The sequence below is a fragment of the Dreissena polymorpha genome, chromosome 5, assembly GCF_020536995.1.
Source record: "Dreissena polymorpha isolate Duluth1 chromosome 5, UMN_Dpol_1.0, whole genome shotgun sequence".
NCBI lineage: Eukaryota > Metazoa > Mollusca > Bivalvia > Myida > Dreissenidae > Dreissena > Dreissena polymorpha.
The window spans coordinates 88,785,296-88,798,392 of record NC_068359.1 but is presented as its reverse complement, the minus strand read 5'-3'; the positions used below and the strand labels follow the sequence as shown (position 1 = coordinate 88,798,392).

Sequence of the window (13,097 nt, the reverse complement as noted above, 5' to 3'; positions counted from 1 at the left end):
AATTATCACGTACCTTAATGATTACCCATGTATACAAGTTATTCAAAAATATCCGTTAGGCATGAACAACTTATCGAACAATGTCCAATAATTAGATACCTTCGGTGGTTAAAGTAACATTACTATTCAAAATCAACGAAAATTTCGTACAATTGTTCGTTAAATATACTTAATCAATTAAAAATCAGTGTTCCTTATGGCAATTGCCGGAATTTCAACGTCAGATGTGGTCTGGTAAAATAGATGTTTGTAGATACAAAATGCTCGTTTTTCGGCGTAAGCTGTATTAAGCCAGCTTTTCACCCTGACTTGACCTTCGTAAGTGTCCAATGATATTCAAATAAAATTTCCCGCGGCTGGGTACGAATGAATACACTTTATTTATTCCATTGGCTGATTTGAGTATAACACCAGAACATTGGAAACATATCCGCGTCTTTGTAACACTGTTTTACTGCATTAAACAATTTTATCTCTAATGAAAAGGCTCAATCGATAGAAAAGTTTTACAATCAATTTTCGACATAAATACAGTTTGTGCGTTCACCTTTTATTTTCAGAGAATTACCAGCGCAAAAGCGTTTATACTAAAGGCTATATTCTCATATTTAGTACTTACTTGCATTGCATTTCAACCCGCGAGGTTTCGGGTCAATTCGCGGCCAGTGTGTGAAAGTCAGAGTTTATATACAGTTCATCACCGGAGTTCGCAGAAGGGGTTGCGATCTTTTCATTGAAGGAAAAAATTAGAATCTATGCTATTTTTGTCTGATGGAGTAAATAGTTCGTTTATTCGCTTTGTCGATATATCAATATTTTAGGCACAGCTGTTGCCTTGGTCGTGTACAGTTGGCGTAAACAAGCCGTCGTTTTCAGCAGCAGAATTGTTACCTAACTTTAATGCATTGCATTTCAACCCGCAAGGTATCAAGGTCAGTTTGCGGTCAGTTGCAGAAATCTTTATATAAACGTCGTCTCGTAAACTTTGTGCACTTGAAGTCTGTTTTGATCAGAAAGATACTAAATAAAGATATTCGGCGATATTATTGTGGTATGTCAATCATCGATTTTTAATATGTTTTCAACATTTGCATGGTAAGGACCAATTTTGATAAAATTAATAAGAAATATTTATCCATTTAGACCAGTTTATTAAGCATGAGCACAATAATTCACTATACTATAATTATGTAATTAAATAAGATTCGAGTATTGCCGGCTGACCTATATGCACTCGTTTATTTTCATGTTTCTTGTGTTTTTCTATTCTGTTAATATAGATATCTGAGTAATAATATCACATAGAGCAAAATAAGCCACGAAATCTGGCGCAACACCCCGTAATTGATTTGCTTGTGATGTAGCTAAGAACTGCGCAGAAAAAAGGCATCCGCTACTTTTTATCTCATAGAGATAACTTTTGATCGTTCATAAACATCGACCACAATCAACGCCGTATATCTTTTTTTAAAGATATTTCTTGTTATTATTGTTTTGCATACTAAGATGATGTTCGTGTGTCGTATGAATAGATATATTCGCGGGAATAAATTGTGGCCACAAATAAATAAAAACGAGCATTTTGTATCTACAAAAATCTATGTAATCATACCACATCTAGCGTTGAAATTTTGGTTATTGCTGTAGGGAACACTGATTGTTAAGGTGTTAACTTTATTTTACGAAATACTTCACGAAATTTTCGTTTATTTTGAGCGTTATAGAGACTTAAATATACACTCAATGTTTAATTGACATATTGAACACATTGCATTTAAAAGTTCAGGAATTAAAAATAAACATAATAAATTGAAATGCTTAAGAAAAGAAAGTATCTTCTCAGCATGAATCCAGTTTGGTAAACAAATTACGGAAAGTGTTGTCCGCACAGGTCAATATTGGACGACACTTTCCGCACATTTAATTAACCCCCTTTTCATAGATCACGGCTTAAATACATTGTTTATGTTAATGTATCGAGGATTTACTGAGCAACTCACCATGTCCTTGATGCATCTTTATGAGAAGTGCATTCTTGTGCATATATAGATATGAGCCGTGCTCTGTGATTAAGTTTTTTTTATACATGTGCGTAAAGTGTCGTCCCAGTTTAGCTTGTGCAGTCCACACAGGCTAATCAGGGACAACACTTTTTGCCTAAACTGGATTTTTTCTAAATATAGACTTTCTGTAAACGAATAATACCATACAAGCGGAAAGTGTCGTCCCTGATTAGCCTGTGTGGACTGTACATGCTAATCTGGCACGAAACCGTACGCACATGCATTAAAATCCCTTTTCACAGAGCAAGGCCCATATGTTATAATCCCGTGAATCAGGGGCTAATCTAATCGATTGTATATGTATTTGTATTAAAGTTGTTCTGATTGTGTGTAGGTTGTTGTTGTTTGTTTTTTTTTAATTTTGCTACGTACCTACCACCACCATCTCCCTCAAAAAATAACAAAAACAACAAATTTACCACATAAGACAACACCATTTAATGGCGTCATAAAGCGACAACAGCAATTAATTCGGTCGGCCCTATACATAAAAACATAATATAGTACTATTCGATTACTTCAATAACCTACTGTACATATATACAAGTTTTACATGTTAATATTTCATATATAAAAAGAGTATGCTTCATTTGTTTGTTTTGTAGCATGATTCATTTCTTTCCTCAAAAATAAGTCGTCACCGAGTTGTATTTTCTGACATACGTTCTCTTTATTTCTGTTCTCAGTAGATTCAATCGGATTGGTTTGCGTTTCTTTATCGCAAAAGCTCATGCCCACGAGTAAGTTAAAGTCTTTTCCGCCTTCGATGGCGACAGTATTCACTCCTTTCTCGATGTATTTTAATTCGCGCAGTGGTATAACTTCACAATTAGTGTTGGGTTCGTACGAAACAATAGGATCCTTATTGCGAATCTGTTCAAATGATGCTGGTGTTGTATCACAATTTTCTTTCGGTTCTAAGGGCACGTTAGGGTTTTTAACACTATTAGGTTGGATTGATTCACAAGCAACCTCACTATCCGAGGTACCATTTTGATCTTGGCCGCTTGTATTACTGTGTACCATTATTACTTTACTTGGGTTCATTCTCTGAACTTGGTCCTCCATGTGCCCTGTTTTCGTGTCACTGGTTGTATCAGAGCAGTTTTCAAGTGCCTCTGTCTGATTGTGTCCACTATGTTCACTTGTGTGTTTATTATGACGAATTGAACGAGTTTCCACGGATGATTCAATTAGTAACCTCGGATCTAAAATCAATTTAGCACTTTCAGTTATTATTTTCGAAGCTTCCAGTGTCTCAGTTATTGTATACCTTTCTGGCGATTCAGTCGCGGTAATATCGGTTCTGAACAACTGCAAACGATGGACTTTATTGGCATAAATTTTGCTTAGTTTCGCCTTCTCTTTGGAGAACAACATTGTTCGACTTTTCCTTTTATAAACGCAGTTCAACAGAGCGGAAGTGAGCCCATCCCTAAACCGACTACCGGTAGCACAGAACATAAAGAAGTTCGCGCACTTGTTAGAGTAGAGCATGTAAAATGTCACCGAAAACACGAGCGTCTCCGCCGACGCCTTATGAGGATCCGTGTAGATGGTGGAGTCGTACTTTATCCGGATGGCGAGAAGAGCGAGGTGTAACGTAAACGGAAACGTCAGCGCTATGAGCAACATCGATTCCCCTATAAGCATGGGAACCAGGTGGCGCCAGGTTTGACCGCCTGAGAACCTGTCAGCCTGTGACTGGTACACGAAGTACAGAATCACGGAGTTGTTCACCACCAGCGTTATGCCACACAGAATCACAAAGGTCACGTGAATCCAGGGCCACACGTCGTACAGGAAAGCTTCGTACCCAGGGCCGATTCGCTCCGGGAATGTGTCGCACAGCCGATCGGTGCGGCCTTCCGGTACCAGATCAGACGCTAGAAGAAAATGGCTGTTCTTGAGGACAGACACACACAGAATTCCTAGCACTATTCGCCATGCCCGCTTCACGGAGAGATACTTTGCGACGCAAAATGGAGACGCTATGGAGAGAGCGCGTTCTGTCGTCATCGCCACGGTCAGAAGCATTCCAAAATCTATATTTCCGGTTCCATAAAAGTTGAAAAACTTGCACATGAGATGCGACGACTCCGTTCTGACGAACGCTCCCGGCTGGTTCAAATACAGCCAGTGAGCGGTGAGCAAAATAAGCAACGCTAAAATGTCATTCAGCGCACCGGTCTTCAAATACACGGACGCCGACACCCGCCGAAAGTACTTAGTGCGCATGGTCAAGATCGTCATGGCACCGCACGTGACACCTACGGTAGTTAGCACGGGAGGCAGGAGGAGGTTAATGAAGATGCTTAAAGTCTGCCGGCGCGTGACTTCCACGTTTGTTGTGTTTTCTGTCACGTGCCAACGTGTTGTGGTCACGTTGTCGTCTGCCATTGTAGAATAATATTCTGACAGTCTGACCGTGCTGTTGTTATTTCTATTTGTTGATACTAAGGAGTTAAAGATGTCAGCACAATTCTAGCTGACATAATAATAATATCAGGTTTTATTAATATGAGATTTATTTCACACCTCTTTACGGAAACGTATATGGTACACCCCAATAATGTGGTCATGCCGGAATAATTTATATCGACTTACTGTGAAATAACATGGTATGTCGTTATAGTTCTGTAGCTTTTCCCACCTTAATTTTACTCGTCATAACGACATTAAGTTGAAGTCTCGACGTAAATGTGTCCGGCTTTTCCCGAAAATATATTTGGTCGACATGATCTAAGTCGACAAATCTACATAATTTATGGCGTCGTGCTCTTGTGAAAATGACTTGCCATCATAGTTTTAGTCGACAAGATGAATTATTTTTTGCGCCATGACACCTTTTTCATATCATGTCGTCATAGAATTTTGACATCATCACATTATTGCAACATTGGTTCATGACTTCCGGGCGTCGACCAGAATTTTAGTTTCTGGTATATTCTTTCGAAACACGCAAGACCTCAGACAGTCCATTTTTACAGCAGAAATGCTTGGTATAAACGTAAAAATAACATACACTGTTTGCAAATAATACACATTAATGTATTCGTTGGGTTTTATGAGCATTGCGAGAGCTTAAATCTCGATTGATTCATTTAGATATTTCTCCTTAACTAATACATGCAAAACGTGTGTTTAACGACTCACAACTTTTTTATATTGCAGAGTTGTGTCTAAGTGGTACTAATATATGTTGACTCATCGGTAGCTGTACTTTCAAATCAAGAAAAGGATGTTTGGATTTCGCGTTATCACAAACAGGGCTATACGCGTCTGGGTATATGTGGATTCTTGCTTTTCCTACACAACACTGCTCTCAGTTTGAGTCAACTGAAACGTATACTGCGAAGATTAGGGCTAAAAAGACGCAACGCATCGTCTCCTCTTCCAGACGTTATACGAGCGATTCGTTCAGTATATAAAAGAGGGATGGCTGAATGCGGTTATAAAACTATTTGGAAACTGGTCAACACAATCACAAATGTCAAAGTAACCCAAGAAATAAAAAGGTGTGTATTGAAGGTATTTGATCCTGAGGGTGTTGCTCTCAGGTCTGCACATCGCATGCGACGCATAGTCTATACCAATAAAGGCCCTAATTTTACTATACACATTGATGGGTATGTTACGCTAACGACTTTTGGAATTGTTATACACGGGGCGGTTGATGGATTTTCCAGATGCATGTTATGGCTGGAGGCATGTTATTCGAATAATGACCATCGAATTATTGCGGGCATCTTTGTTAACTTTGTGAAACGGATTGGCCGCGTTCCACGTCTGGTTCGTGACGATGCAGGGACAGAAAACGTTTAGGTACGGGCTATGCAAATAGCGTCTAGGTTTAATGACAGAGATAACATGTCTGGAATGAACAGTTACATGACTGGGAGATCCACTGGTTATCAAAGAATTGAACGTTTTGGGGTAGATTTAAGAGTCAGTTTTACTGTGTTTTGAAGGAACTATTTTAAGGATATGGTAGACAGCGGCTTGCTTCGAAGTGATGATCCTGTACATTTAGAATGCTTGAGATTCTGTTTCATACCATTAATACAGCATGATTTGAACTTTTGTACCCATCTATGGAATTCTCATCGGATTCGGCAGCAAAGACACATGGAAGCACCAAATGGGATACCGACGGTAATGTACTAGCAGCCTGAGGCGTATGGAACCCGAGATTTTTTAATTCGGCTTTCTTGCGAATTGGAAACCATTGATCGTATTCAAGAGAGATACTTTGTAAAGAAACCGCAGTTTGGGTGTAAAGATGACTTCATACACGTCCTAGAACATGTGTGTGAAATGCAGCGGGAGCAACTGCCAACTCCTGAATCGATTGAAAGTGCGACTTCTTTGTTCTTGGCCTTGACTGAAATATTGGATGGTAACTAATACATATGCAAAAATATATGCTTATAAAAGAAAAGTGGTTATATTTTGCAAATTTAATCGTTTAGTTAGTTCAATTAAGTTTCGTTTCGAATTTAATTTACAATGTGTCGATGATCAACAAAAAATTTATATTCTTGTTATTGGAATTGATTATGAAGTAGTTAAACGTTGTTTTTTTCTTTGCTAAAATAAATTCACTCATATTGTTGTACACATTTAAAGACATTGCAAACTTGGCAAAAACAAATTAATCATGTTCTTCATTTCATTGTTAGATTGCAATAGAATGAATGAAACGTCACTTATTGTTTGAAAACATGGCGGTCATTTAGTTATGAAATCCTCGTAAATTGTGGTATGTTCCTTTCACAATATGGTTCTTTCAAAAGATTTATTAACATTTCATTTCAAACGTCAATATTTTCAACGAAATGACTGTTGTAAATCTTAAACTTAATATTTACACGGGCACAAATATATGATATGTTTATTTTGTATTTTCTTACTTGATTTTCTGTTCCTGAAACTCTATTGTACATGTATATAGTACATGTTTGAAATAAATGTTCATTCTGCAATTCGATCTGATTTTTTTTGAATGGTCAAATGATTCGTTTATGAGGAAATGGAAAATTATTAAAATGTGACACAAAATTGGGCTATGTGTAGATCAATTTCAGGGCTAGTTAATGTGATCGGTCTTTCTTCGTCGTCCGTCAAAACTTTCACTAAAGCGAAATCACCTACTCAGCTGTGTCAATGGCTTCAACCCGGCAAAGTAGGGGCATTGTGTTCGTGAAACACAATGCCCCCTACTTTGCCGGGTTGAAGCCATATATTTTACCTTTGACCTTGAAGGATGACCTTGACATTTCACCACTCAAAATGTGCATCTCCTTGAGATACGCATGCATGCCAAATATCGAGTTGCTATCTTTAATATTGCAAAATTCGACCCTTTACCTTGAAGGATGACCTTGGCCTGTCACCACTCAAAATGTGCAGCTCCATGAGATACACATGCATGCCAAATATCTTTAATATTGCAAAAGTTATGGGCAAGTTTTCGGACGGACGGACGGACGAACGGACGGACGGACTGACGGACGAACAGACAGATTGACAGTTCAAAAACTATATGCCAACCTTCAGGGGCATACAAAGTTTTAGTTTTCTGACGGACTGACAGACGCCATATATTTGACATTTGACCTTGAAGGATGATCTTGACCTTCACCTTTCACTACTCAAAATGTGCAGCTTCATGAGATACACATGCATGCAAAATATCAAGTTGCTATCTTCAATATTGAAATAGTTATGGCCAATGTTAAAGTTTTCGGTCGGACGGACAGACGCATATATTTGACATTTAACCTTGAAGGATGACCTTGACCTTCACCGTTTGCCAATCAAAATGTTCAGCTCCTTGAGATACACATGCATGCCAAATATCATGTTGCTATCTTGAATATTGAAAAAGTTATGGCGTATGTTAAAGTTTTCGGACGGACAGACGCCATATATTTGACATTTGACCTTGAAGGATGACATTGACCTTCATTTTTCACAACTAAAATGTGCAGCTCCATTAGATGCACATGTATGACACATATCAAGTTGCTATGTTCAATATTGAAAAAGTTATGGCCATTAAAGTTTTCGGACGGACGGACGCACAGACTGACTGACGGACAGTTCAACTGCAATATGCCACCCTACCGGGGGCATAAAAATTTGAATATTTGTTTACGAGCCGGTCTGGTTTTATATGAGTTGTGTCTACTTGTGATACACGTACCTAGATCGGTCTATGGTCTGACCCTATATATATATATATATATATATATATATATATATATATATATATATATATATATATATATATATATATATATATATATATACTCAACCGGATTATTAATGTGTTAATGTGTCCGGATTATTAATGTGTTAATGTGTTATTGAAAGCGAATTATGCATTTGATTGCCAATTATACGTGTAGTCATCATTGTAAAACGACAAAAATTTCACGACGAATATAAAAAGTAACACTTGACTTTAATGGCACTTTATTTTTCTTGCAGTTGATTACATAATAACAATGGCCCTATGTTTCACTAGTGTATATTATTCTGATTGGCTATGGTATATCATTTGACTGGGCGAGCTGCCTCCACGAGGCGCACGAGGAAATCGAGCATCGAGCGTGGGACTACTTGGATTAATTATGCCACTCGCGACATGTACACAGTCGAAAAGGAGGCGCTTACTAAATTCATGCACGAATAAATCCAAAATTATATTGTCTCTTTGCCAAACCATTGAAAACATATGCACATGCAGCCTGATAATTGTAATAACACGTATAAGGATTGAAACGCTCGTTTCTTCGCGTCATCGATGTAAGTAGGTTAGTTTTTGTATTTAATTCGGCTTAATGCAAATTAGTTCCTCACAAAAATGCACATTTTCAACTAGAGACAACTAAACATATTACATTTTAAAGACCGGAAAGCGCGTTCAAGATAACACTTTAATAGCTGCAGTGATGTATCAAGCAGATACTATAATGGTGAGCATTAAAATATGATTCAATTTCAGATTTAACAAAAGTTGAGCTTCAAATCTTCGCATAGAAGCTGATTATTTAAATTATAAATCTCTAATTCTAAATATCAAATTTAAAAAGATGATTTATGAAACAACATAACAGCTTATGAGTTTCAGTCTGTTCTTCAGTATTTATTCAGAAAAAGTAAGACAAATGAACTAAAGTTAATGAAATGTCCTTAAACAACAAAAACAAGTAACACAAACAAGAGGGCTAAGAGGCCCTGGATCGCTCACCTGAGGGAATGATATGAAAAGAAAGACGAGTTAAACTTGTGTGCAAATATTTCAGAACATTTATATGACAAAGGCTGACTTCAAGTCAAGGTTAAGGTCTTCCAATGTATTTAATATAAGAATATATAGAAAATTACCCGACCCCCTGGTTGACATGGCCCGACCCCCTGGTAGACATGGTAACCCGACCCCCTTGTAGACATGGTTACCCGACCCCCTGGTAGACATGGTTTACCCGACCCCCTGGTAGACATGGTTAACCCCACCCCCTGGTAGACATGGTTCCCGACCCCCTGGTAGACATGGTTCCCGACCCCCTGGTAGACATGGTTCCCGACACCCTAGTAGACATGGTTCCCGACCCCCTGGTATACATGCTTCCCGACCCCCTGGTAGACATGGTTCCCGACCCCCTGGAAGACATGGTTCCCGACCCCCTGGTAGACATGGTTCCCGACTCCCTGGTAGACATTGCCCGACCCCCTGGTAGACATGGCCCGACCCCCTGGTAGACATGTTTCCCGACCCCCTGGTAGACATGGCCCGACCCCCTGATAGACATGGCCCGACCCCCTGGTAGACATGGCCCGACCCACTGGTAGACATGGCCCGACCCCCTGGTAGACATGGCCCGACCCCCTGGTAGACATGGTTTTTAATACTGATTGACCGGAACCATTTTACAACTCAAAATTGTCAAGGAAACAAAAGTTTTGACCAAAGTTCATGAAGATTGGGCTAAACTTGAAACTTCTAGAGTTTTCAAATGCCTGCATTATAAACAAAAAGAGAAACTGCCCCATCCCCTGGCGGCCGATTTTTTCTCCCACCTATCAGTACAAACTTCTTGTCTGAAAAAAAATCAATAATACCAATTTTCTGACTAAGTTTCATAATGATTGGCAAAAAAGTGACTTTAAGGTTGTTCACAAGCTTCTTTTACTACATAAAATATATGGAAAATGACCTCATGCTGGCCATGTTTTTTTGACGGAACGGAAACAGTTTCAAACAAACTATACATATAGAGAAAACTGCCCCTGTCCCTGAAAGCCATATTCCCCACCGATCTTGACCATTTTCGAACTCGTCCATGATATAAATAAAACCAATGTACTGACCAAGTTTCATGAAAGGAAAAAAATGTGACTTCGAAGGTAATTTTATAGCCATGTCCGGAAAACTGACCCGACCCTGGCGGCCATGTTTTCAACCGACCAGAACCATTTTCGAATTCAAGAGGCGACATATTATTTACACACATTTTGGCAACGTAAATGTGACTTCTAGAGTATTCACAAGGTCTTTATTCGTTGACCAAGTGATCTTGTTTTCGACCCCACATGACCAGTTTAGAACTAAGTTGAGGTATGATTTGGACCAATTTCCTGACAAAGTTTCATGAAGATCGGACAAGAAATGCGGTCTCTAGTGTTCACAAGGCAAAGGTTCACAACGGACACAGGTCGATCGAATATCACCATGAGTACTAAATAGCTTATGTGAGCTAAACACTGGGCAGCCAATTTGTTGACATAGGCGTTGAAAGGACCAATATGTATGTATGTATGTATGTGTGTGTGTGTGTGTGTGTGTGTGCGTGCGTGCGTGCGTGCGTGCGTGCGTGCGTGCGTGCGTGCGCGCGCGCGCATGCATGCATGCATGCATGCATGTATGCATGTATGTATGTATGTATGTATGCATGTCTGCATGTGTGCATGTGTGCATGTGTGCATGTGTGTATGTGTGTATGTATGTATGTATGTATGTGTGCATGTGTGCATGTGTGTATGTGTGTATGTATGTATGTATGTATGTATGTATGTATGTATGTATGTATGTATGTATGTATGTATGTATGTATGTATGTATGTATGTATGTATGTATGTATGTATGTATGTATGTGTGTATGTATGTGTGTATGTGTGTATGTATGTATGTATGTATGTATGTATGTATGTATGTATGTATGTATGTATGTATGTATGTATGTATGTATGTGTGCATGTGTGCATGTGTGCATGTGTGCATGTGTGTATGTGTGTATGTGTGTATGTATGTATGTATGTATGTATGTATGTATGTATGTATGTATGTATGTATGTATGTATGTATGTATGTGTGTGTGTGTGTGTGTGTGTGTGTGTGTGTGTGTGTGTGTGTGTGTGTGTGTGTGCGTGCGTGCGTGCGTGCGTGCGTGTATGTATGTATGTATGTATGTATGTATGTATGTATGTATGTATGTATGTATGTATGTATGTATGTATGTATGTATGTAAGTATGTATGTATGTATGTATGTATGTATGTATGTATGTACATATGTGAGCATTTACGCATCTTGGCACTTCTATATTTTTTAATACAAATTCAATAAGTGGCTGCTGAGTGCAGAAACCTAAAAGGTTATACCTTATAGTGCCTATGGCATCAAAGGGCAATAACTCATCGAATCAGAATTATTAACATTGACATGAATTACATTGTTTTCTAGTTTTATTCAAATGTTTTCAGAATTATAGAAATTGTTAAAGCTAAAAAAACAACAACATTTGAACGTCAATCATTTGGAGAAAAATATATCATAAAAATACAAATATTAATGTCAATAACACATCGAATCAGAATGATTACATTGACATGAATAACAGTGTTTTGTACTTTCCTTCAAATGGTTTGAAAATTATAGAAATGGTTAAAGTTGAATAAAGAAGAGCTGTCTCCATAGGATGACATATGCTCCCGAAAAATGCTTTGACAGAAGTTATTAGATTTTTTCGAGACCTAAACGCTGATCTTGAACCTTAACGCGGACCCTTAGTTCAAGGTCAAGGTCAAGTCAAAGTGGTCAAAAATTTGTGCGCATGGTAAGGTCTTGTCCATATACACATGCTTACCAAATATGAAGGTTACATCTGAAGCGACATAGAAGTTATGAGCATTTTTCGAAACCATAACGCAGATTTTGAAACCCAAACGCGGACCCTAAGTTCAAGGTCAGGGTCAAAATGTGTGTGCGTATGGAAAGGCCTTGTACATATACACATGCATACCAAATATGAAGTTTACATCTGATAGTACTAAAGTACGCTCAAAAGAAAATTGGCGTTAAAAACTGAACTTAAAATGAGCAAAAATAAACAAAACAATATAGCACAATAAAAACAAAAATGTTAGTCGATATAAACTAATCCGGCATGACCATATTATTTGGGTACCATATACGCTTCCATAATTTTTAAACAACGCCCTTTGTCCACATAAATTATATCGACTCCTTTAGCTATATCGCCATGTCAACATTATGTTACTTGCAAGTCATCAAGATATATGCCGTCATACAGTAAACAACACAGAAATAGTTAAATTTACATGACGGCTAGGTTCAAATATCTTCAGAGATTTAGGCTCCGATGCCAACATGCGGGTTCTTTAAGTCTTGACAACTTATCTTATGTCGACAAATCAACATAATTTTAGGCGTCATGCTCTTTTGAAAATGACTTGCCATCGTAGTTTTAGTCGACACGATGAGTTATTTTTGACGACATGGCACCTTTTTTATATCATGCCGTCATAGAATGTTGACATCATCACAGTATCAGGGTGTACCATATACGTTTCCATAGTAACGATACTTCCCGCTGTCATGGAATATTTTTTCAAGAAAATAATAAACAGCTGTTAGCCTTTCGCTGAAAAGTTAATCGAGGCGTGCCTCAGTACATTTCAATACCCAAAATGACGTCGATTTTTCGACGAAATGACGTTACTAT

General features: G+C 38.2%; 1 protein-coding gene across 1 annotated transcript; it reads right to left on the bottom strand.

Moving 5' to 3' along the window:
- Positions 1–3,106: 3,106 nt before the first annotated feature.
- LOC127831443 (leukotriene B4 receptor 1-like) lies at positions 3,107–4,463 on the bottom strand. The gene is made up of 2 exons (XM_052356426.1): positions 3,512–4,463; positions 3,107–3,150 (listed from the first exon to the last, which is right to left on the bottom strand). Exons 1-2 carry the CDS (start codon positions 4,461–4,463, stop codon positions 3,107–3,109), a joined length of 996 nt encoding a protein of 331 aa, XP_052212386.1.
- Between the last annotated feature and the right edge of the window lie 8,634 nt (positions 4,464–13,097).